At 44.1% G+C, this 26581-nt stretch overlaps 1 protein-coding gene across 1 annotated transcript in view; it reads right to left on the bottom strand.

The window, feature by feature from the left end:
• Positions 1 to 1195: 1195 nt before the first annotated feature.
• Positions 1196 to 26581, bottom strand: part of SCLT1 (sodium channel and clathrin linker 1) — a 146522-nt gene continuing 121136 nt past the window's right edge. Inside the window, exons 20-22 of the mRNA XM_088476098.1 lie at positions 20807 to 20885; positions 10405 to 10500; positions 1196 to 1451 (exon numbers count right to left, since the gene is read on the bottom strand). Of these exons, the coding sequence (XP_088332224.1) occupies positions 1398 to 1451; positions 10405 to 10500; positions 20807 to 20885 (229 nt within the window). The 3' untranslated portion in view covers positions 1196 to 1397. The remainder of the gene's footprint in view (positions 1452 to 10404; positions 10501 to 20806; positions 20886 to 26581) is intronic.

The raw sequence follows: 26581 nt of genomic DNA, 5'->3' as shown, positions 1-26581 counted from the left end.
ATTTATTTTGTAGCTTTGTTACATATTAGTCACAGGTGGATGTACCTAGTTTTTTTTGGACAAAAGTAGCATCATATGTAATGCTGCGATGAGGAGAGACTACTAATATGAAGGAAAGAGTACAAATGTATATTTACCGTACTACATACAGTATACCCCTATATGGATAGCCTTTAGAACCGTATAGTTTATTTATTAAATTACTTTGTGAATAACTTCTAATAAACCTGTGATGTTTGTACTGTACATATAAATTGCAACATGGATAACCAGTGGTTAATCGATATACAGGTTGAGTCTCCCATATCCAAAATACTTGGGACCAGGGTTATTTTGTCTATCGGAATATTCTGTATTTTGGAATATTTGCATACCATAATGATTTGGTTCCCATTCCCAAGAGATCGCTGAACCCATAATGCATTTATGTGTTATATACACCTTATACCCACAGCCTGCAGGTCATTTTATACAATATTTTCATAAATTTTGTGGCTCAAACAAAGTTTGTGTACATACGTGAAATTAATTTATGGTTCATACAGGCCCACCAAGAGCTGCGCCGGGCCCGGGTATAAGGGGGCGTAGCCTAATCATGGGAGGTGTGGCCACATCCCTTAGCGGCCACTGTGTGCTGGCGAGGGGGCCACAGTGAGTCCCCTCAGCCCGGCGCATAACCAGTGGGCGGCGTGATCAGTGTGAGTGTGATCGCTCCCCCCACAGGCATAGGCGACTGCTGTGGCTGCTTCTTAGCAACCGCGAGCAGTGTGCTAGGCTGCTGTGATGTAAAGGGGGGGAGCGGTGTCGGACCCGGGCTTGCTGGAGGGGCCCGAGGGTACCCGCTCCCACCCACCCCCCCCCCCTCTCGGCGCCCCTGGGTCCATATACACCTTATACACACAGCCTGAGGTAATTCTATACAATATAATTTTGTTCCTTCAAACAAAGTGTGTGTACATTAAACCATCAAAAAGCAAAGGTGTCACTATCTCAGTCATGGTAAACATATTCCGTATTGTGAGATATTCTGTATTTGGGAATATTTGGATATGGGAGACTCAGCCATCTGCAATCTCATCATACTGGCCAAAGGTAGAAATCTTGTTGGGAATGAGTAAAGCAGACTTGTTTATAGGAATAAGACAGAAGAAGCATTAATGAAAATTCATAATAAATGGTTTAATTTTACAAAACAAGTTATTTAAGAAAGAAAGGCATACAAAAATAAATCTGTGACAGATGTCCGTTTATCTCATTATAACAACATGCCTGTTTATCTAAATATCAGAGGTTTGTCCGCTGATTGCAGAAGCCATTTATGCTTATGGTCTCCCATCTTTGTAATGGAAGCTACACAATCCCAGTTATAACAATAATACATTTATTGGCAGATATTCTCATGGGTCCAGTTCATGAGATGCTTTTCTCCTCTGGGAAACAACACGATTGAGCTGAAGAAATATAAGCAAAGGTGGATTTAAAATAAATATTTAAATAACAAAACACACTGAAGACTAGTAATCATTTACTTGCTAGGCCATTTTTTCCAATGCAATGATCATGATTATATTTATAAAATAAACTTAGTTTAGAATAAAGGTTCTTATAACATCCACAAATAAGATATGGCAATCTGTAGTTGCTGCAGCATCTCAAGAACTATATTCAAACTGCATAATATGTTCAAGCAATACAGACGTATGTATGTGTTAGTGAATACAAATTGGAAGCTGTGATATGGCAGGGACTAATGTGAGAGGTTCACTATTCTATGCATAGCACTGCTTAATGTAATTGGTGCTATATCTATGTAATAATTTCCTAATGGCTGCCCATCTCCTCAATAAGCGCTGTGAAAGCCACGACGCGGGAGGTGGGTCGGAGGAGAGCAGGGGGTGGAGGGACAGGATCAGCAGTAGTCTTTGTTAATAGCATTGCTTGTTCCCAGATTACATTGCTGCTATATATATATATATATATATATATATCTGATCTAAAACTAAGCAAGATCTACTTGTTCTCCTTATATTTCTTTTCCCTCAGACTGTTTAAATGCTCTGTACTTAATCCTACTAAATATTTGTCACTGCAATAGTACAGCAAAAACCTGAGATTGCAGTTTTATTATATAAGCTGCTCATTAATTAAACAAGCTTCTTTCTGTTTGGCACAATGTTTTAAAGTATAAATTTACATGTAAAGTAGACTTGTGCTGGCATGTAAGTATTCTACAGTATAAAGGAACTGTGTCACATCCTGGGAGTAGTTAATATATCTATCCTGACACATACATAGTTCTGCAGTTTATAAAATGTGCTATTATTATATTTACACTACATTTATTTAGAGATGAGCCGTTCGGATTCTGTGGAATCCGAACCGCTCCGAACACCGGGGATCAGAGTCCACCTGAGCCTCGGCTCGGGTGTTCCCGCCGGCCCCAGATCCCACTTTGAGGCCGAACATCATCCTCCCGACGTCGAATTCTCGCGAGAGTTTGTTTCTATATAAGGCACCGGGACTCTGCACCATTTCATTGTTCACTCACACGCTGCGCACTGCTCTGCAATGTCTCCCTACCATATGTTAAAGTGGCTGTGTCCAGAGTGGCTGTGCTGGTAAAGTGACTATAGGGGGCATACTGCATGCTGATGTATGCTGCACTACTCTGCTGATTAAAGTGGCTGTAGTAGCCTGTGTCCGACTCCAGACTCACAAGTGGCTTTGCTGTTAAGTGACTGTGTATATGGAGGCACACTGCACGGCATGCTGATGTATGCTGCACTATACTCATGCCCATCTGCTGCAGTGTAAAAAAATAATAATAATAATTAAAAAAAAAAAAATTTTTTTTTTTTAAAAAAGTAAAAAAATTTTTTTTTGTGCTGTATCCCACTGTGTATTGTTTACAAAACTGTGACTCCTTGGGCTGTAGCCCTCTGTATATACTGTATATAAGCACTGTGACTCCTTGGGTCATAGCCCTCGGTGTATACAAGCAACGTGACTCCTTGGGCTGTAGCCCACTGTGTATACAAGTACTGTGACCCTGCTGGCCGTACCTCACTGGGTGGGTGGGAGGACCCAAGAACAATTCCATCTTGCACTACCTTTCTTTTCTGCCACTGCTGTGTGTCAATGTTTCATAGATGTGTTTTAAACTGCGGTGTCTGTGCCGCTGCTCGGTCGCTTAGTAACCAGCCAGCTCACTGCAGCCTTTGGCCAATAATGGTGAAAGCAATATTGTGAGCTATGAGGTGGTCTAAACTGACTGTAAATGACTGTAAATTAATGTTATTGAGGTTAATTATACTCTAGGAAAAAAAAAAATCCCAGATTATGTGATTTTAGCTTTTTTTTTAATGTCAATTTTTGTAAAAAATCCAAATCCAAAACCAGTCATGGTGGTTTGGCAAATCCAAATCTGGACGATGAATCAGAGCCAAATCCAAATCCAGCAGAAATGGTCTGGCACACTTATCTACATTTATTTAAGCTTGTATACAACATCTTCATGTGTTCTGAAAACCGACCTGTAGTTGATTCATTTTAAAGATGTGTATTGCAGAATAATAACTTTATGAAGTTCTATAGAACAGTAAGTTTCTTATGACAGAAAGGAATGGATTCAATACTGGATTTATTGCCATTTTGTTCATGTATAGTTTCAATGGGAATCAGCTCCATATGATAATTTCTTACAGGAAATGTTTTATTTCTTACAAACAAAGTCATTGCCAATGTAATTATTACTTGCTGCTTCTGATATGTTATGTCACCCTCTAAGATTATCAAATATACTGCTTAGAAACCCCTTTTGCTGATACCTATGAAGTTATGCATTGAGTGACTACTGTGGTGAAATAGTGGGTTATTGTATGGTTGTTCCGAATTCATCTCTTGTCACTTTATAGGATATTAATGCTCTACAAACTGAGGCCTTCAGTCTGAGGCTATATGGGAAGTACCTTACACTGTATTTTAAAAAAAAGATGGCTTCTGATTTATGGTGTGTTTATTCATACCTGGCTAATGGAACACTTAACAACCTTTATTAAATTCATGGCCTTTATTTATTACATTTCCTGTGATAATAAGCCCATAAGATGTAACAGGTTATGTAGTCTTGATCTGAGGCCCATTTGATTATCTACAAAATGATTTCATACAGATTAGAAAAAAAAACACATTAAAAAGTTATAAAATTTTCTGATGATATACAGATATTTAGAATGGGGTTAGGGTCTAAGAGCAGCCAAAGCATACACTTTTATATGAAGAATATATAAGTAACGGGATGCAGTTAACATCCCGACAACCGGGATGCCGTCTGCCGGAACCCCGGCATCGGAATCCCGATCGCCGAGATAACACCGACGCCGAAATCCCGACATGACTCGGGATGCTGACACTGGGATCCCAGGCAAACGGCATCCCGATTGTAAGGACACTGGGAAAAGGTAAGTATCAGCCGAGGAGGGGGGGGAATTAGGGTTAGGCAGCAAGAAGGGACTTAGAGTTAGGCTGCGGGAGGGGGGAGGTTAGGCTCCGGACAGAGGGGTTTAGGCACTAAGGGGGAGGGTTAGGTTTAGGCACTTTCAGGGAGGGTTAGGGTGCGGGGTAGGGAGGGTTAGTATAAGGGTGCAAGAAAGGAGGGTTAGGGGGTAAATAGGACAGGGGAACATTACTTACCGTTCCCCTGTCGGGAACCTTCGGGATGCCACTGTTAGTGTACTGACAGACGGCATTCTGTCCATCGCTATTTCATACCGATTCCATAAGTAACTTAGGTTTGGAATGCTTTAAGTGATAAATTAAGATAGCGGTATAGCTATGAACTATAATTCTATTACAAAGACTCAAATTATAAAAAGAACAAAAAAAAAAAAAAAAAGCAACACAGATAATGGGCGGAAGCAGAGTTAAGTGGCCAGAGCTATTACATATAACCTTACTGATAGAAAGTCCTGCAAAATATGAAGCAATCTGTGAGGTTACCAACACCCCATCCCAGTTTTGGAAGTGTTCTTTGAATCTGCAGCTGCATGAGTAACATGTTCTGGAGTATTACAGTATAAGCATACTTTGCCTACTTTCCTGGAAGATGCAGGAGGCTCCTGATTTTTGGGGTAGTCCCCTGCACCTCTTGAAGAGTAGGCGGATCTCCCGCATCCCGCACTCTGCTTGTGAAGTGGACAGGATGGGGAGATTATACAGGGAATAAGCGAGTTCACAGGCCCGCGGATCACGGCATTGTGCACATTGCGACAAAGATGCATTTTCAGGTAAAAAAAGACACAAAAAAAAGACTCTGAGCAAGCAGTATGGCATGGGACAGACAGCTCACGCCAGCCATCCTGTGCCACATGGCGTACTGAGGCTAGGTGTATGAAGACACATCTGTTTACCCATTTTGCTACCAACTCTGCAACATTCCCTATGTTTCAATTTGCCTAGAACGTTGGTCATGTTCCCAATCACTTTGAAGCTGGCGTGCCACTGTTATCTTGTTCTTTTGTAACAATACACTATTGCCACAACTTCTACAATGTCCATATAACAAAATAAAAAAGGGAAGGAACTAACATTACTCGTGCTTAGCACGAGTAATTACTTAGCAAGATATTTTACAGTGTAAGGGACGATCATCGGCTACCTATAGACTGGTCAGAAAGTTATTCCAAGGCCGGCTCTAGGGGTGTTCGACCAGTGCAGTCGCACAGGGGCGCCACCCTGAGAGGACGCACCCCTCCCCAACATCCCGATTTCAGCAGGACAATACTGTCCTGCTGTTCCACCCGTAGTCCGGAGTGGCCTGCGGGTGGTCAAATCAGGAGGTTGGGGGACCCCCACCGCCGTAGCTGTGCGGCGGTGCCGGACCCCCGGAGTGTGAATGGATGCAATGCGCTCGGAATCCATTCACTGACGGGATAGGGCTGGGGGAAGCCCAGCCAGTGACGGAGGGCATCTTTACCCTCAGCCTGACGTTATTTGGAGGTGTGCCATGTGGGCACGCCTCCTAATAACGTCACTTAGAGGGTGTGGCCTATGGTAATTAGGCCATGCCCCCAATTTCGGTCGCGCGCGATTACAAGGTGCTCCTGGAGCCGGCCCTGAGTTATTGGGATACATCTTACCTGCCTTCAGCAGTGTTAAGAGCTCAATCTCGCCCTGAGAATAATGTATAACTTAAAACCAATTTTGGGCAGTGCTGTATCATTGCAAAAATGCAATTGTTATCTGTGAGAAAACTGCTTTTCACATCGTCTAATACAACCATTCTGATCGCAAATAGCTCAATTTTGTATTACTGGCTTTGGCATTTCTGCTGGCAAGCAGGGAGGGAGCTGGGCACCCTGCGTAAGGAGCATTATGGCTTTATCCAAGATAATCCCAAAGGCAGTTCTGATCATATTAAACACATTATGAAAGCTGTACATTATTCCTTCCAGACAACTCTTGGAGCCTATTACTGTGATTTGAAACACTAGGTTCTCGAATGCTATATTGTTTCAAAATTTCTATAGGCCTATATATGATCTAAAAAATTTAATAAAAATATTTATCTGACACTGTATGCTAAAGACTTAAGTAAAATGCATTTATGAATGTACTGTATATATGTAATTATTGTGCTTTATTTTTTTTGCACAAAAGAAAACACTTGCATTGATTATGTGGAAATATAAGAAAATGTCTAACATTATTAGTATAAAATATCTGAAATGTGTCTGTTTACCTTCTTGATAGAATATATCATCACAGAAATAAGCTGGTGTCCTAGGAAAGTTACCATAAATATTTATGTCATTAAATGTACAAAACAATAATTTTGCTGTAATGTTCTGATAACAAATAGTGTTATCTTATGCTGCCCATCCGCTAGGCGATTAAACCTAGCGATGGAGCGATAACGACGGTCGTTATCGCTCCATCGCTTTGTAACTGCCCGCAAATTGGCCAGTAAAAGGTTAAAAACGACCATCGATGCGCACGCCCGCTGGTCGTTATTAACATCAATCATCGCCCGAACATGACGGTCAACCTAATGACCGCCGTCATGATGATTGATCTGCATACACTAAACGTCTGAATGTTCAATTTATGCAGTTCACCCCGCGGGAGACGACGGCGTCGTAATCGTGCCGTCGTCCCTGCATCGTGTAATGGATGGGCAGCATTAGGGTAATGTTTAGGATGTACCTTGCATGTGTGTAATACAGATAGTTGTGAGACGCCCGTCGTGACTGAGAGGAGTAGCGTACTGTATTTTTCTTTTCATTTTGTGTCTTAGACGCATCGCAAAGAAAAGCTGCTCACAGTGTACTAGAAACGCTAGGCTACAACTTTACCGACTCAGGAATTGGTTCTACACACATACAAAGTCACAGAGGGAGCACAACGGAACCTGGTGCTAGGGAAAGACGCGGCTGCTCGCATCAGAGCCCTTGTTACAGATTCAGACTCAGTCGCACACAGACACACAAGTGTCACACATGAGATTGATCAGTGTAAGCTAGCAATCATTTATTGGTAATGAAAAAAGGTGATAGCCTTGGGCTTTAATGCTCGGGGGGCTATTCACTTACATCCTTTTTTTCTCACCTGATAAATGATCTGTTATTGGGTGTTAAAGTATAGCGGGCCTGATTCAGCTTCGTACGGAATTGCAAAGTTACAGGCAAGCATCTTTGCAATTCAGTCCTTGCAGTTATGGTATTGCGGCAGGAGGCTTCACGCCTCCTGCATGCATTACTTATCCGAGCTGCGATGTACAACGCAGCATCAGATAATCTGTGAGAGCATCGGCACGCAAGCCAGCCTCCGCAGTTACAACAAAGAGGCCAGGAAATCTCCGTCACTCTACGGAAATCCCCCATCCCTCTCCCGCCCACAAACGGCAGCAGACTGTCAATCACTGACAGTCTGCTGCCACTCTGTGTGTGACCATGCAGGACCCGTACTGCATATGCACAGTACAGGTCAGGCGCCTGCGCAGATTCCCAACCATTCAGCAGTGCATGCTGACTCTGGTCCAGAATCCAGGAAAAGTTCCCTGACCTACGTGCTAAGCTAACCCACTGTTTGTACCCAATAACAAGCTTTTCGGGTCAGCTCAGACCCAAAATGAAGTATGCCTTAAGTGCAGTGCTGCGGGCTGACTTCAGGCTAAGTGGATATACCCATGGGATCAATTAGCCCAAGGCAAATTACCACAGCTAACTGAATTTCCCCCGAAGTGTTTTAATTATGAGAATAAGATTGAGTGAAGAAGATGCTTGGCGTGGCATCACCCATTACCTGGCACACCAAGAGCAGCAATTTGGTACAACTAAAGAAACAGTAATAAAGGACACATCTGTATGCATGTTGTCTCATTTCAAAGGCATTTAAGTGGCTGATCATTGTTCCCAGAAATTATAGATGTAATGACAGGGTATGATCACTCCAAAAATAAATATATATATCTAGTTCTCGTTTTATCCTTCTTTTATATAATAAAAATGTAATTCTCATCAATTACAAAACCATCTACTGATGATTTTCCACCAAAGTGTTTTTGTCATCGTACATTTCTTAACTGGGACTGGAACTATTGTGACTTAAATGACTATAAAAATGTACGCATAGCCAGATTAATACCCCACAGGGCCCTAGGCAAGATATTGGTCTGGGGCCCCCCTCTTCCGTTACATCCAGATTACAAATTTAGTTACCCTATACATGCTCCCTATATTTTGTTTTCTCTACTCCTTGTATTTAACACTATAACAGGGTGCCAGCTGGTAATGCCACCACCCTGGTGAGAGGATAAGGGGCATAACAGCCTACCTGTTAGCCAAGCCAACAGCACCAGCTGGCAAGTGATGACACCTGCCAGACAGTGCCCCCTGCAGGCTCTAAATAAGTACTCATAAAATCACATGTGCTGCTGTTACAATAACACAGTTTACACAACTACAATCAGATCCCACCTGTCTCTACACAGATTATAGCAATATGCAAATATTAAGGTTTGCAGGGGAGAAGATGGCATCATTATTCTACAAATGCCTGACGTGTGCATGCACTGTAGGGGTATGGTCAGATATATGTATCTGGGGTATGATCATATATGCATCTTGCGTACAGTGGGGTCTATGCACTAAACCTTGGAGAGAGAAAGTGGACAGAGATAAAGGGGTCCCTAAGCCTTGGATGGAGATAAAGTGGACGGAGATAAAGTATCAGCCAACCAGCTCCTGTCATTTTTCAAACACAGCCTGTGACATGGCAGTGAGGAGCTGGTTGGCTGGTACTTTCTCTCTCTCAAAGGTTTAGTACATACAGTAGATCCCAGAATTTGCAGGATCCCAGAGCAGCTCTCAGGGTCAGGGAGAGGGGATGCAATGATAATTCAGCACGCACATAAGGAGACAGCTAGCCCCAGCCCACTCACTCATGACATCCCCACTTATTAAGTACACAAGCCCGGTGTGACCAGGAAGCAGACAAAGCACTTACTGTGATCCAGCAGCAGCAGCCGGGTGTGCAGATCTCAGGGCAGCCATATTTGGGAGATATAGTAGCAGCATTCTCTTAGGATTAGGTTTAGAATTGGGTGCTGCAAAGGACCTCTGACATCACACCCACGTGATCAGCAACCAAAAGGGGAGGGGCAAAGATCAGAACGGGGGGCCAAACGTGTCCCCTTGTGGGCTCGCTTCGCTCACCGCGCTTCGGGCATGGTGGCTCGCTATGCTCGCCACAAAAATATATTCCCGCTCTATGCCCACGTGGATGGTAACACTGGAGCAGTCCGGCCCTCTCGCTGCGGTCACGTGGTTGCAACATCAGAGAGGTCCTTTCTTTAACTAGGATCTAGCAGCAACCATTCTCTTAGTCCCTAAACCTGGGTACAGTGTAACACAAGCCCAGCCGATTCTCCTCCCTGACATGTCACGAGATGATGTCAGATCTGCAGCACTGGTAGCAAAGACTCCCTCAGAGAGGCAGAGCCGAGGTTGCATCCTCAGCACTGCTTATTCTATGTTACTTGCAGCCCCTGGCGTATAATGAGTCAGTCTGATTATGCTGCCTGCTGCGTGCCCCAATGCAATGCACAGGCTGCCCCACTGATCGTTCCGCCCCTGCATTATGCATAGTGGCTGCATCAAGAGGGCACCAGACCCCCTAGGACCACTGGGCCCTGCACGCCTGCCTGTACTGCCTTGTTGGTAATCCGGCTCTGACTGTACGATATACAAGATTTCAGCTAAACACAGTGCACAAAACAGGCCATTTACATAGACTGAATGTTCATTCATACAGTTACTCTAGTTTACGCATCACTTGGAGGTCTTGGAAATACATGCATACAAGGGAACACCTATCCCGGACCACCATAATGGCTCATTTGAATACCTGCTTTGATGCTTCTACCGCTCTCTCTTCTGCTTGGTCCAGGCGCTTCTGAAGTCTTTTGCTTTTTTCCTGTAAATCTGCTATCAGGTTTTCGAGCTATTCAATCATAAAAAGAATGGTTAAAAGTAGGCAATGTTTCTTCTTTAGATTATGCATATCATAACTGAATACATGTCCTCAGCGTTATTTCCCTGTGTGTAGGGAATATGCACAGCTGAGGCTGTAGAAAAGCTCTTTGTGCTAACAGTTATTGTCTGGCTCCCAATACTGCAACTCATTTAATTGGGCTTGTGTGGATCATAAAGAGAATACAATCCGTTTGAAAAACAATGGAGATACCTACTTCAGAAATCCAATTACATTTTTTTTATACAAGTATTATACATTTATTGTTTTTTTTTTCCATCTGAATAAGACTAGTTTGGCTCCAGGGGACAGATAAAAGTGCATGTTTTCCAAGTCTCCTCAACAAATTGCAAATTAAATAATGAGCATCACCTGTGGGTCTATTATTTTACCAGTCAGTAATTATCATACATTTGCCCCATTTAGGAAATATAGAAAACATGCCCTGTCAGAGGTTACTGAGGACCAGTTTCATAAACCAGACAAATACAGGAAAATATGTTTGGTCTTACCAGCGGTTAATACTTAGGTTAGAAACAATGGAAAAATGAATATTTTTAAAGCGAAAATGAAAAACAAAATGAGTTAACCCCTTTGCTGCTAAGGGGTTACCCACCTGTGCTGAGCCAATTTTTTAAGTTTGCACTAGTCACATTCCAACATTAATATCACTACTTTTCTGCAGTATGTGCACAAATGCTAACATTTTTTTTTAGAAGCCTCTGCATTGTGAGAACACAACATTAGACTTTGTGCTCCTTCTAAATCGTTAAAATGTAAGCAAAATGGCCAAAATTGTTTTTTATTTGAAATTGTAAGAAAGCAAACTAAAATGTAAGATATGCACACCAAGCACACCACAAATAAATACTGTATGGTCCTCACTTCAGCATTCATCCACCTTTCCAAAAGCAGAATTCTATGCAGAGGTTTTCATAATAAAGACTCCATTTGAGTGCGTACACTGTGTAGGAATAATATGGTAGCCCAACTATTAAAGGGGTACATTGTTTGAAAGTAAGGACTCGCCTCTTTCAAACAAGGCTGCCTCATGTGTATTCAGGCCCATATGGGGGAGACAGGCCTTCCCACCTTTGAAAAATGTACATTTTCTGTAGCGTATGGTGATAACGTCTACTAACACAGGAGATCATAAGACAATATGTAAGTATATTTCAAATGTAAGTACACCCATGTGGGCAGGGGCCAATATGGCGGTGATAGAGAACATACATTTCCACATATGTATGGGTGGACAGTGCAGGACGCTCGCAAGCGGGTCGATGTTACCCTAATGCGCATGACGGAGGGAGCTCCGTCGTGCGCATGTGCGAGACCCAGTCAGCGACAGCCAAGCTGTCGCTCCGGGTCTCGCACCAAAGGGGGCGTGCTGTCGATGGTGACTGACAGCACGCCCCCTTCGGTGGGCGTGCCGGGAGCGTGGCTGCCAGACGGAGACGTTCCCATGGGAACGCCTACCGTCTGGGTCCGGCCCCACTGACATCAGTAGTGATGTCAGTGGGAGTGATCACTGGTCACCGAGGCCCTACCGAAGGGTCTCGTCGCAAGCCCGATGGTCGCGATGGTCTTGACCATTGCTACCATCTTTTTGGCCGCTCGCATATGCTGTGGGTGGTCACCACAGCTATGCGAGCGGCCAGGAGGTCGCTACATTTTAAGGTAGGAGGGCACTGATTCAGAGCGAGCGCTCTGGTCAGAGCGTCCGGCTCTGAATCAGGCCCAGTATGTTTTGCATAATGCAGGATGATATTATATAGTGATCTCCAGACAGCATCTACAAGGGGGCCACATTATTTGAAAGACGGAATTCGCACAAATCACCTGAAAATAGGAGGAACCCCTGGTCCTTACCAGGTTTTTTTTTTTTTTTTTTTTTACAAAAGTGACACATGGCGATGGCTACTTATTGCTGGCTGGGGGCAGGAAATTATTGTTATTCGGCTGCCCCCGGTTCTGCAGACGACGAGTGAGGCACATGTGGATGAGGAGTCTCACTTGTCATAAGCAGTGAAGGGGTTAAACAAAGATTTAAAGTCAGGGTAGATGACACTAAAGTACAGAGGTGGATATGGACAGAGAAATAGTCACTGCTTATTTATTACATTTTCTTTCCCCAGAAGAACAGCGTAATCTCTTGTAAGCGTAACTCACAGGGAACCTGTCACTTTTGTAGAAATATATAAATATATATGGATCAATTGTAATCTGTTATAACCAACAGGTCACATCCTGTCTGCAGACTACCAGCTTGTTTTCAGCCCTCCGACTTCCCAGAGCGTCTGCAGAGCACAACTCTAATAGAAACACAACGTTATTATCACAAAAGTAAGGTCATGGTCACACCGATGTTGGACTACATAGTTCAAATAAGATTAACATAAGACAGTTGCTTCTGCTCAGCTAGTGAACCAAATTATGTGCATTGTTACCTAGCTATCTTTACTATATGAGCTTTAACACTACCTTTGGCTGTAAGAAACAGCAACAGAAATGTTACATGTGTATGCAGTCATTGTGTGACAACATAGGGCCTGATTCAGACCCACTCGCGAGCGGCTGTCCGCTCGCAAGTGGGTCGATGTTCTGGACTGAGCATGCGCACGACGGAGGGAGCTCCGTCGTGCGCATGCGCCAGACGTGACGAGCGAAGGAAAGTCCTTCGCTCGTTGTGTCTGATCAAAGGGGGCGTGCTGTCGAAGTTGATTGACAGCACGCCCCCTTTGGTAGGCGTGTCGGGGGCGTGCCTCCCTGACGGGGGCGTTCCCACGGGAACGCCTCCCGTCAGAAGCCGGCCCACTGACATCACTAGTGATGTCAGTGGGAGTGATTTTGGCTCTGATAGAGCCAAAATCACTCCGGAGCTTGCGGTTGAAAACCTCAACCGCAGGCTCCGGCTCGCAGTTACGATGGTCGCGATGGTCACGACCATCGCGGCCATCAAAATGCACGCTCGTAAAGCCTGTGGGTGGTGACCCACAGCTATACGAGCGTCCAGGCTCTGAATGAGGGCCATAATCTGTACAGTCTGTAGATTTCCTTTTCTCTAATACAATACAGCAGCCACTAATACAGCACATCTCCTTTCGTATATAGGGCCTGATTCAGAGCTGAACGCTCTGACCAGAGCGCTCGCTCTGAATCAGGGCCGTCCCAGCTAAATTCGGAGCGGCCTCCTGGCCGCTCGCATAGCTGTGGGTAACCACCCACAGCTTATGCGAGCGGCCAAAAAGATGGTCGCGATGGTCAAAGACCATCGCGATCATCGGGCTTGCGACGAGACCCTGCGGTAGGGTCTCGCTTCCGCAAGCCCTGGAGTGATTTTGGCTCTATCAGAGCCAAAATCACTCCCACTGACATCATTACTGATGTCAGTGGGGCCGGACTCAAACGGTAGGCGTTCCCATGGGAACGCCTCCGTCTGGCAGTCACGCCCCCGGCACGCCCACCAAAGGTGGCGTGCTGTCAATCAACATCGACAGCATGCCCCCTTTGGTGCGAGACCCGGAGCGACCGTCGCTATCCGGGTCTCGCGCATGCGCACGACGGAGCGCCCTCCGCCGTCGTGCGCATGCGCAGTGGGGCAACATCGACCCGTTTGGGAGCGTCCTTTGCTCGCAAACGGGTCTGAATGACCCCCATAAAGCATAGAAATGTTTCTTGGGCTGTGTATTCTTTTCTTTGATGTTCAAGGGTGAGGGGATTTAAACAGAGTAATATGTATAATATGTATTTCTGTTTCTGCATAGCTGTGGGCTTGGCCGAGCATCAAATTGGTTCTAGTGCCTTTGCTACAATCCAAACTTCGTAGGGAATGGGTATGTAATGCCGGCTGTCGGGATGCCTCCTGTCAAAATACAGACAGCGGCATCCTGATGGTTGGCATACCGACAAGGGACAGGTAAGTATACTTACCCCTCCCCTTTCTCCCCCTAACCCTCCATTCTCGTAGCCTAACTCTAACCTCGACCCCCCGAAAACCTAATGCTAACCCCGCTACGCTGCCTAAACCTAACAAATCCCCTACCCCCGCGGGTAAGTCTGGAAGCCGTCGGTCGGCATTTAGACCGTTGGCTTCCAAACTACATCCCCCCCGCACACGGCTAATGCTAAGGGTGCCCCGGACTTACCTCGTTCGGGTTGCCGTCCTTCAGGAATCCGGCGTCAGGATTAAGACAGGTGTCTGTATTTCGACGCCTATCTTAAGTCCCTTGTCGGGCTTCCCCCGTTGGGATTTAGACCAGCGGCATCGCGGCCATCTGTCTCATAACTACATCCCCTTCGTAGAATTCATGGCAATGAGGACACATTTGTTATAAAGATGTGGAGTTGTTCCTCAGCACCAGATTCACCCCTTTGCAACTGGAAGAAGGGTAAGATGTGATTCAGTTGCAGAACTATAGGTGTACCAGTCATGAGGCAAATTGAGTGGTTTCAGGCAGGTTGGGTATGGGATTTCGGCGGTCAGAATCCCGACTCTGGCATCCCGACAGAGTTAAAATACCGACACTGTTGGTCGGTATCCTAACCCTCCCCCTCTCCCTACCCTAACCCTCCCCCCTAGTGCCTAACCCTAACCCTCCCCCCTAGTGCCTAACCCTAACCCTCCCCTCAACCCCACTACTTGCCTTCAGGATCCGGCGGTGGGCATTCCGGCGGTCAGATCCAGGGGCTGGGATTCTGACAAGTGTCGGGATTCCTGCTTCGGCATTCTGACCACCGGAATCCCAGTGGTCGGGATACTGACCACATCCTGTTTCAGACGGGTTTTTGCGGGTAGCAAAATTTAAACAATCAATCTGTCCTATTAATGGTAGCTATATACCCATGTCTATGCTCATCCTGCCTACTTGGTTCCTCGCAGACACTAGGGGGTCAATTCAATTAAGTGCAATTTTGCAAATGGGAGTTTGTTTCATGAAACTGGCATATATCGCATGCATCGGCGCGCACCCTTGAAATGCGAGATTCAATTAGAAAAGACAATTTGCACTACTCGCTGCGACTTTTCTATAACATGCAACCCGGAAGAAGGGCATGAAAAAGTGGGGAAACCAAAATACTGGCAACTGAGTTAGCAGGACTATATAGAAGGTTGGGGTCCATAAAAATGTGTTTAAAGTGATTTGCCAAAATTTTTATACAAGTTTGTAAAAAGTTGGAATACACACTTTTACTTCTCATCTGCAAGTTCAAAAAACCCTCTCCCATCACAACAACTCCACATACCTGTCCCGCATGATTTACACCTCCACATACCTGTCCCGCATCATTTACACCTCCACATACCTGTCCCGCATCATTTACACCTCCCCATACCTGTCCCGCATCATTTACACCTCCCCATACCTGTCCCGCATCAATTACACCCCACATACCTGTCCCACATCAATTACACCCCACATACCTGTCCCACATCATTTACACCTCCACATACCTGTCCCGCATCATTTACACCTCCACATACCTGTCCCACATCATTTACACCTCCACATATCTGTCCCACATCATTTACACCTCCACATACCTGTCCAGCATCATGTTTTGTCGAGCCCTGATTTACACCCCCACATCAAACACCTCCACAGACGTGTCCCACATTATTTACACCTCCACATATCTGTCCCACATGATAAACACCGCCACATACTGTACCTGTCCCACATCATTTACACCCCCACATACCTGTCCCACATCATTTACACCAGGGCTTGACAAATGTTTCTAAAATCTAGGAGCCAGGATGAAAGTGTAGGAGCCAGACCCCCCCTTCCCCCAGGGCAGCATTACAGAGCACGTACGCCCCAGGCAAACACCCCCATGGCCACACCACTAACTGTGTACCCCAGGTAAACCCCCCAAGTAGTGGACCCCTATGCAGTGCCCCATTAACAGTGCCCCCAGTAGTGGTCTCCCCTATGCAGTGCCCCCAGTAGTGGTCTCCCCTATGCAGTGCCCCCAGTAGTGGTCTCCCCTATGCAGTGCCCCCAATAGCGCCCTCCCCTCCCTTAATCAGTGCCCCAGTAGTGGCCACCCCACCTATGCAGTGCCCCCAGTAGTGGTCCCCATATACAGTGCCCTCAGTAGTGGTCCCCATATGTAGTGCCTCTTATATAGTGCCCCCAGAAGTGGCCACCCCTATGCATTGCCCGTGGTAGTAGTCCACCCAGTAGTAGCCCCCCTAAACAGTGCCCCCAGTAGTAGTACTCCCTATGCAGGGGCCCCAGTAGTAGTCCCCACTATGCATTGCCCCTAGATGTGCCCCCCCTGTACAGTGCCCTAGTAGCGGCCCCCCGATACAGTGCCCCAAGTAGCGGTCACCCCCCCATGCAGTGCCCCCTGTAGCGGTCACCCCCCCCCCATACAGTGATTCTTACACACAAACACAAACACAAAAAAACCCCATCAAACAACTTACCTGACAGCCCGCTCTAGACGCGACCGCCGCTGTCCACTCCGAGTCCCGGCCAGCTCTTCTCCTGCACTATGGGAGAGACGTCATGACATCTCTCCCATCACCTGCTGCAGGGGGAGCCGGAAAGCGCCGCTCATGAGTGAGCTCCAGCCGGCTCACTCCGTGGACACAGCAGCCAATGAGAGTCTGTCTGACTCTCATTGGCTGCTATAACAAACACACAGCCGCCGCTGGCGGCTGTGTGTTTGTAAACTGTGTAGTGTGGACCGCGCTCGCGCTCTGCACTACAATAGCGCCCCGTGCAGCGGTGCCAGGGGGTTGCTGCAAACCTGGTCGCCAGGCAGTCAAATCTAGTCGCCATGGCGACCTGGCCCCCGAGTTTTGTCAAGCCCTAATTTACACCCCCAAATACCTGTCCCACATGATTTACACATCCACATACCTGTCCCACATCATTTACACATCCACATCCCTGTCCCAAATCATTTACACATCCACATCCCTGTCCCACATCATTTACACATCCACATCCCTGTCCCACATCATTTACACATCTACGTACCTGTCCCACATCAAACACCTCCACATACATGTCCCACATCATTTCCACCTCCACATACGTGTCCCACATCATTTCCACCTCCTCATACGTGTCCCACATCATTTCCACCTCCTCATACGTGTCCCACATCATTTACACTTCCACATACGTGTCCCACATCATTTCCACCTCCACATACGTGTCCCACATCATTTCCACCTCCTCATACGTGTCCCACATCATTTACACTTCCACATACGTGTCCCACATTTCCATATCTGCAAGTGGCGATTCAGGGGCAGAGTCACTATCAGAACCTGTCACATTACTAACTACAGGCTTCCATATTATAACTTACCAATGCACAGACTGTACATCCTATGAACTTCATATTAATTTAATCCTTATTTTATATCTATCATTTATAATATATATATATATATATATATATATATTCTACACAACAAACTCTGAGACTTAAGTATGCAAAAATAATGTATTCCAAAGCATCAACCTTTCGGGGTCAGGCGTCTCTAGGCGAAGGCGGGATTTGGATGTGCGGCTGCAGTGCTTCCAGTGGGCGGTACAGGTGAGCCACAGCAGTGAGCTGATGTCTGGATGTCCAGCGGGGGGTACAAATTGATGTAAGTGTGTGTGTGTGTATGTTCTTTTATGTTTATGTGGTTCTGACGAAGGGGCGACGACCCCGAAACGTTGATGCTTTGGAATACATTCTATTTGCATATTTAAGTCTCGAAGTGCCGTTTATTGTGGAGCTTATATGAAATTTTTGTAACAGACACCTGAGTTATTTGCCTTATAGCAGTGGACTTGTGTATATTTATATACCATATTTATATATATTCCATAGACAAAAAACCTTATGGTTTCACATTTACCCTTAAAGCTTCTTAGACATGATCTGAAATTTCACAAAACCTATTGAATTTCTGCCACTCAAACTTCAAAAAGCAATGAAAGTAAGATCATTAAGGCTGACACCTTATTGGATGTGTTCCTTGCTTAATACAGATATGGTATGCCATGACACCATGTGGTTAACTGCAGATTCAGCACTCTCACAGCGTGAGATTGCCGTCACTCACAAAATGGTGGAGCTGCTAATTCACAGAATTGTGTGCCAGGAACATGCAGTCTACGCCATATGGTCTCACACCATGCTTATTTCATTAAAAGGTAAGGAATTTTAAGCAACTTTGCATTGTGTGCTACAAACTTTCTTTTTTGTTCCACAGACATTCTCTATCATGGGACACATAAATACGAAAAAACGCAACAAACTAATGGGTAAAAAAAAAACTCTGTAGATTTGCACTATGCTTTTTTCACCCTTAAGGTGCATACACAGGGTACGATATCTATGAACGATAATGATATCGTTCAACGACATATCGTTCATTTCTATGCAATGAACGACCAACGATGCGCGTTCCCGCATGAACGATAATGATATCTATAATCGTCTGTACATGCAGGCCAATCTGGACGATATCGTCAACTTTGCCTGTTCAGAGATGTGGCAGTATGACTTCACTAAAACAGATTTTTGAAAGATATATTTTGGTGCGTACACACGTAGCGATTTAAAAGAACGATTTGAACGATAACGGTATCTTTCAAATTGTTCTTTTAAATGGTCCCTACCAACTTACCGTTGATAAGCGATGTGTGGCCACGTATGGACGATAGTGATATAGTCCATCGGCCGTGCATGCCGGTCAACTTGCTCGATTTCAAGCAAGTTACTATATGGACCCGATCGCGGATCGCTATAGTTGTCGTTAAGTTGGTTTTGTGCTGGATGATCGATACTGATCATCCAGCATTCCAGGAAGGATGCATAACGATCTGCCAGCGATATTGTATCGCTGGCAGATCGCTACATGTGTACGGACATTTGAAGGAGATCTTTGAAGATATCTTTCAAGTCGTTGGTGGTACAGATCGTTCCGTGTGTACCCAGCATTATATTGAACTTTCAATAGGTGCTGGAAAACCTGGTCACCCAGAAGTCACAAAGAATTGTCAGATCTCTTTTTCACTTATGTATCATATGTTAACACAGAATGGAGTTGCTTCTTTGATTAAAAATATGTTGTTTTTAGTGTATTCCAGAGATTCAGAGAAGTGAAAAACTCTTTTGAAGGTAAAGGTGCCTCACATGTAGCCCTTGAATGATATCAGGCTGACCCCATCACTGATCTCGGCTATATGAGCAGGTACAGCTCTACTTTCTATGTCTGTCTCCTCTGCCCGAACAAGCTTGGCTGGAATGATTTCCCAGCAATCTAGGTCAGATAAATCTATGGAGAGAACTTAAAAATCTTGTGACCTAGTCTGTAATCTACCACCTTGGCCTAAGGGGCCTATCCCCTTAAGACCAGGAAGTTTTGGTCCGAACGTTCAGAAAGTCGTCTAATAGATAGCCAGCAAGGACCAGTGATGCGTGTGCACGCTGGGTCCTTGCTGACCCCGACTATCTGTGGAACATGCTCGTCAACCTGAGGTTCCACATGTTCACAGACAGGAGGTCGGTCTCCTGCACTGAATGCAGTTCAGTGAACGCCATTCAGTGCGGGCACCGCACCCAGTGACCTGAAGGACTGAACGCTAGACGTTCAGTTTTTCAGGTTGCCTAATGGATAGGCCCCTTTAGTCTCAGCCTTAGACCTTCTGACTTTTGTTTCTGAATTTGTCTGTCTTATATATGCAGACTTCCCTATCCCACTGCTTAGGGTGTATCTGTCTTGATTCGATTCTTTTGCGAACGTCACTTGTCTTTCTTCCCTGGTCCCGTTACACCCCTTTAGTTCCATGTCTTGGCGGTAGCAGAGCACTTGAGGACTGTTCTAGGGGGAAAGACAACTGCTGTAGGCCAAAAAGCACAGTGGCCGGGAATGGTGTTCTTCAGTAGCGGTCTGGTTAACCGGTCCTTCCCTATACCACCTTATGTTATTCCTCCTACAATCTAGTTTGTTAACCTAGTTCTATCTGTATCCTGGTCATGTTCTCATTTGACTCCTATAGCAGTGCCTGCTCCAGACCTTTCACCCTGGCTAGTTTAACTAGTTCCATGTGTCCAAGTCTGTGACTAACTGTCTAAGAATTCAGCCCTCTCTGCCTAATCTCCTAGTTTACCTAGCTGGACCATTTATGTTGGTTCCTGCTCTGGCATTCTGTGTTCCCTCAGTTAGTTTGCAGCGTTCCCCAGCTGATCAATACAACATATTACATACAGTAAATGAAGTGGGCAGTGAATGAAGCTTATTACTTATTATTACCTCTACATTTTTCTCATGGGTGGTCTCTAATTGAGAGAGTAACTCTTGATTGCGGTGTCTCTCTTCATTTAATTGACTTCTGAAAAATAAACATGTAATTATAACAATAGATATTTATACTAACATTCATTACACTGTAAAAACCCTTGTGATGTCTGTCAGCAGTACCACCCACAAGTGCTTCTCAAGTGAACAACAACTGCTAACAGTACTTTCATACAATTCCAAGTGCTAATAGTGTAATTAGGATATGAAGGCCATACGGCATATCTGTGCATGCAGCTGCAGTGTAAATCTTCTGTAATACCTCTTGATCCACCAGTATTCTACCCTCGGTGTGTGGTGACTCAGGAGGATAAAGTTTGCAGATATAGTTAGAGGTCACTTGATGATCATAATCCCACTTAGCAAAGTAGCAATAAAAGCAATTCATTCTATAAGAAACCATTTAAATGGATCTGTGGCAGAAAGCAGACACAAGTTTAATCAAATGCCAAGTCTATTTCACCGAAATGAGTCACACAATAATGAATACGCTGAATTGCTTTATAACACTGAAACAAGGATAACCTTAATTTATAAATCTCTGTACAAAAAAAACCCCTGCGTATATATTACTAGCCACAGTATTTTATAGTGTACTTTGGTAAATGCCCCGAAGTGCACAGAAGTCAAAATATATCAGCCACAATGTAACTGCAAATGAATCTCATTTCAAGTTTAATTACACACTTCCATGCATTATGAATATGTTTAAACCTTCCTTAAAGAAATAAATTGCGTCTGAATGCAGAGCATGGTTTGACAGGAAAGGAGATGAGGTTTTATATATATATATATATATATATATATATACATATATATATACATATATATATATACATATACAGTCAGGTGCATAAATATTGGGATATTGACAGAATTTTCATATTTTGGCCTCTATTCACCACCACAATGGCTTTGAAATGAAACAAACAAGATGTGCTTTAACTGCAGACTTTCAGATTTAATTTGAGGGTAATTACATCCAAATCAGGTGAACGGTGTAGGAATTACAACGGTTTCTATATGTGCCTCCCACTTTTTAAGGCGCCAAAAGTAATGGGACTATCAACTCAAAACCTATTTCATGGACAGGTGTGGGCTATTCCCTCGTTATTTCATTATCAATTAAGCAGGTAAAAGGTCTAGAGTTGATTCTAGGTGTGACATTTGCATTTGGAATCAGTTGTTGTCGACTCTCAATATGAGATCCAAAGAGCTGTCACTATCAGTGAAGAAAGCCATCATTAGGCTGAAAAATCAAAACAAACCCATCAGAGAGATAGCAAAAACATTAGGTGTGGCCAAATCAACTGTTTGGAACATTCTTAAAAAGAAAGAACGCACCGGAGAGCTCAGCAACACCAAAAGACGCGGAAGACCACAGAAAACAACTTTGGTGGATGACAGAAGAATTATTTCCCTGGTGAAGAAAAACCCCTTCACAACAGTTGGCCAAATCAAGAACACTCTCCAGGAGGTAGGTGTATATGTGTCAAAGTCAACAATCAAGAGAAGACTTCACAAGAGTGAATATAGAGGGTTCACCACAAGATGTAGACCATTGGTGAGCCACAAAAACAGGAAGACCAGATTAGAGTTTGCCAAACAACATCTAAAAAAGCCATTACAGTTCTGGAACAACATCCTATGGACAGATGAGACAAAGATCAACTTGTACCAGAGTGATGGGAAGAGAAGAGTATGGAGAAGGAAATGAACTGCTCATGATCCAAAACATACCACCTCATCAATGAAGCATGGTGGTGGTAGTGTCATGGCGTGGGCATGTATGGCTGCCAACTGGTTCCCTTGTATTTATTGATAATGTGACTGCTGACAAAAGCAGCAGAATGAATTCTGAAGTGTTTCGGGCAATATTATATGCTCATATTCAGTCAAATGCTTCAGAACTCATTGGACAGCGCTTCACAGTGCAGATGGACAATGACCCGAAGCATACTGCAAAAGCAACCAAAGAGTTTTTTAAGGCTAAAAAGTGGAATGTTATGCAATGGCCAAGTCAATCCCCTGACCTGAATCCGATTGAGCATGCATTTCACTTGATGAAGACAAAACTGAAGGAAAAATGCCCCAAGAACAAGCAGGAACTGAAGACATTTGCAGTAGAGGCCTGGCAGAGCATCACCAGGGATGAAACCCAGCGTCTGGTGATGTCTATGCGTTCCAGACTTCAGGCTGTAATTGCCTGCAAAGGATTTGCAACAAAGTATTAAAAAGTGAAAGTTAGATTTAGGATTGTTTAGTTTGTCCCATTACTTTTGGCCCCTTAAAAAGTGGGAGGCACATATAGAAACCGTTGTAATACCTACACAGTTCACCTGTTTTGGATGTAATTGCCCGCAAATTGAATCTGAAAGTCGGCAGTTAAAGCACATCTTGTTTGTTTCATTTCAAAGCCATTGTGGTGGTATATATATATATATATATATATATATATATATATATCTCATACAAACACGGCACTCACTTGTTTTTCAAACTGCAACTCCTTTGAATACAGGGAATGTTGGTTCCAAAATATTGAAATAATTTGTTAGGCTGACCACCACTTCACGGTCATTCCCATCTGGCCAGTCCCTACACTGATTCTCAGATAAATGATCTTGGTCTGCCATCTTGGGCTCAAGCTTGCATACATTTTAAACATGAATATGGGTCCTGGCTTAAAGAGACAGGACCACACCCAGGGCTATCAGTTAATAAGTACCTGGATATAGAGGTGCTTATTAACTGATATCTTCATATATACACATAGACACACACACTGAACAATAGCAAGATGAAGGTTGAGCACAGCAAGTGGCTTACAAGGCATAAAGTCACAGCTGGACCTTTCTAGAATATTGGACTTCAAATACAAGATGGACTATCTTATCCCACACTGATATTCAGACATACAAATTGCAACATCTTGTTATGTGCAGTATGACTGTAATAGAAGGTTGTGCATTAGATGTAAATCACACAGGTCACACACAAACATTATAAGACATTTTGATCCTTTGTTCTAGACATAACATGCAAGCTGCATTGTGGACAAGCAACTGTATCCAACACTTTAAAAAAGTATTTTGTCTGCGAAGCAGCTGTCGGCTTAGTTTTTCTGTCCAGCTTAATTTCCCAACATCCACCTGGTGTCTCCTCTGCAGCACAATCGATCGTGTGGACTTTATATGCCCCTGCTATTTTGGTTAAAAAAAAGGTTTTCATTCCCACTACTTACCACCGTGTGTTTAATGTATCTGCTAATACCTGAGGACTGAGGGCCTGATTCAGCAAGGAACGCACGCAATCGGCTAACTCGCACTGCGCATGCGTTCACTTCACAGTGCGTGTGCGCGAACCAGACGCTGCGATCAGGACTGCGATTGCAGAGGCTACGCAGACCCATGGCAGAGTGATTGACAGGAAGGGCCGTTTTTGGGTGGTGATGGGGAGGGGGTGGTCGAGCAAACGCAGGAGTGCCAGTGCGCTTCAATGCCGTTGCATGGGCGTGCATAAATTAGCCACTGCAATACCGTCTGAGGACTCATAGCGTGCGCTAAGTAAGCAATTCCTGAGTGAGGTCTGACCTGCCTTAACTGTGCGTAAGGGTCCGATGTTACAGATTGTTTATCTATGTTGTCAAAGTATATAGATCTGAGTAAGGGGAAATGGACATCTTTAGGTTAGACTGCGACTGCAATGCAAATGCAAACATTTACATATCACCGCTGATATTAGCAACTGCGTTGCGTGCATATAAGCAGAATAGCGCTCCATGCTGAATCAGGCCATGAGTGTATATAATGCACACTGAATAATGAGAGTACACCGCAACTACTGTACAACTGTTAGAATACATCTGTTCTGGTGGAAGAGGTCTAGAATTCTACCTATTGACGGTGAGTACAGATATCACAGGCAAGTACTGAGTGAGAGTAGCAATTTTGACTTTGTCGGATCTTACTAGAGTAGTGTTCGCGTTTGCTGGTGAATACAATGCAAGAGACCACCGCGGTGAACGAGTGCCATATACGTGAAGTGGTCACATCGGACAACACCACTTACAACTTTTAAGTCAAGACTTGCAGTGTCTGCAGCTGGTTAGACCTGGTGTAAATGCTGCGTGACTGGCCGATGTGCATCAATGGTACCGATGTTTACGCAGAAGAGCGAAGTTGGACGGATATGAGAAGGCAGCAGTGGGGGTCTTTATGCCGGCTGTGCTTTGTCAGGCATTAGCATGTTTTTACAGCTGAGTTCCGTGCGAAATCGAAGCCGCGATCACATTACCGATCGCTGCTGAATTAGTCCCCAAGTCCTTTTGCAGGGTTTTGGATGTATGAGCTGTCTTACTTTTCAGCTAGTTGATCTCCATATCTTGCTTTATTTACTTTTGCCTTTTTTTTCTAATTTAGAACACAAATTTCTTCATAGAGACTGACAGATGTATTAGGGAAGTGGAAAAGTACAGCACACAAATAATTACTTGCGCAGACTGAGGAATTTGTGCAGTTTAACAAATTAAGCCTTTACATTGGATTCATTTCTCTTTGTGTAGATTTTTTTGCTGTTTGTTTCATGTCTAAATGTACAAATGAACTTGGACTTTTGAAATGAAGCAGACATGCAATCAGTGTGACCTGAAGAAGTGTTGTGTAATTCGCACTCTGCCAAGTTTTCACATCCTTGGAAGAGACTAGGACCAGCTTTGTGGGTTAGAATGTTTATTTTATTTATTTAGTTGTTCTTATAGTATGATCCATATATTTAGATTGAAAACCTATTACAGTAATCAACCTTTAAGGAGCTATAAAATCTTGAAAATGTAACAACTTTGCAAAACAGGTAACGGCTATATGTTTGCCCCTGGAAGTCTGATAAGCAAATTGCATTCAGGCAGCTTACAAGTACTATTAGAAAAATACTTTACTGTCTGTGTGCACTTTAGGTTGATTTTTGCCTTCAAGTTGTGGATGATACTGATTAAGGAGTTTTGAACAGTGAGACAGTTAACACAGACAAAGGTATTGAGAAATAAAATGTGCTCTCTTTCATAGCTTGGCAAATAGGTTTAGGATGTGCCAGCTGTAGCTGGTGCATTATTCATGATGCGCAGATAACAAATTAACAGAGCTTATGCCAGATGTGTTTTCTTCTACTGAAAAAACGGCAATATGCTTTAGTTACTCTTCATGATTATGGATTCCTGTGTTGTGCCAGTACCTGCAGCTGTCTTACTCAACCAGCAGAAAAGTCTTTAATGGTATTCTTTTGTCGAGATACAAGGACAGACGCCAAGCAAAAAAAAAAACACATACAAGCAGGGAATATAAAAAAAGTCATATTTTTTTTTTAAACAATGACGTACATAAACATAGAAAACAAAACATTATGAAACAGCTTATATACTGTATCACATCAGCTTCGGAAACCAGCACATTCTCTCGGTTTTTCCTGGAATATGAGGGCAATACGGTGCTTAAAGTATAACAATCCCAACAGAATAAACAACGCAATAACATTTTCTTTTCCAGTGTCAGCGGTTATAAAACATGTAATTGTACCTGGCTCTGCTGTGTGATACCCGATATTGGCGAGGTGGTGGAGAGGGGTAGGCTGCAGTGCAGACATGGAATACAAGATACATTCTCTAATGTTCTCCTAAAAGGAGAACTGGATGTAAGGAAAGGTGACACCTATCTAGCATTCACTACCACATATGCC

Source organism: Taudactylus pleione, unplaced genomic scaffold (assembly GCF_031769625.1).
Source record: "Taudactylus pleione unplaced genomic scaffold, aTauple2 ptg000183l, whole genome shotgun sequence".
In the NCBI taxonomy this organism is placed as follows: domain Eukaryota; kingdom Metazoa; phylum Chordata; class Amphibia; order Anura; family Myobatrachidae; genus Taudactylus; species Taudactylus pleione.
This window is presented reverse-complemented; position numbering and strand designations above follow the sequence as displayed.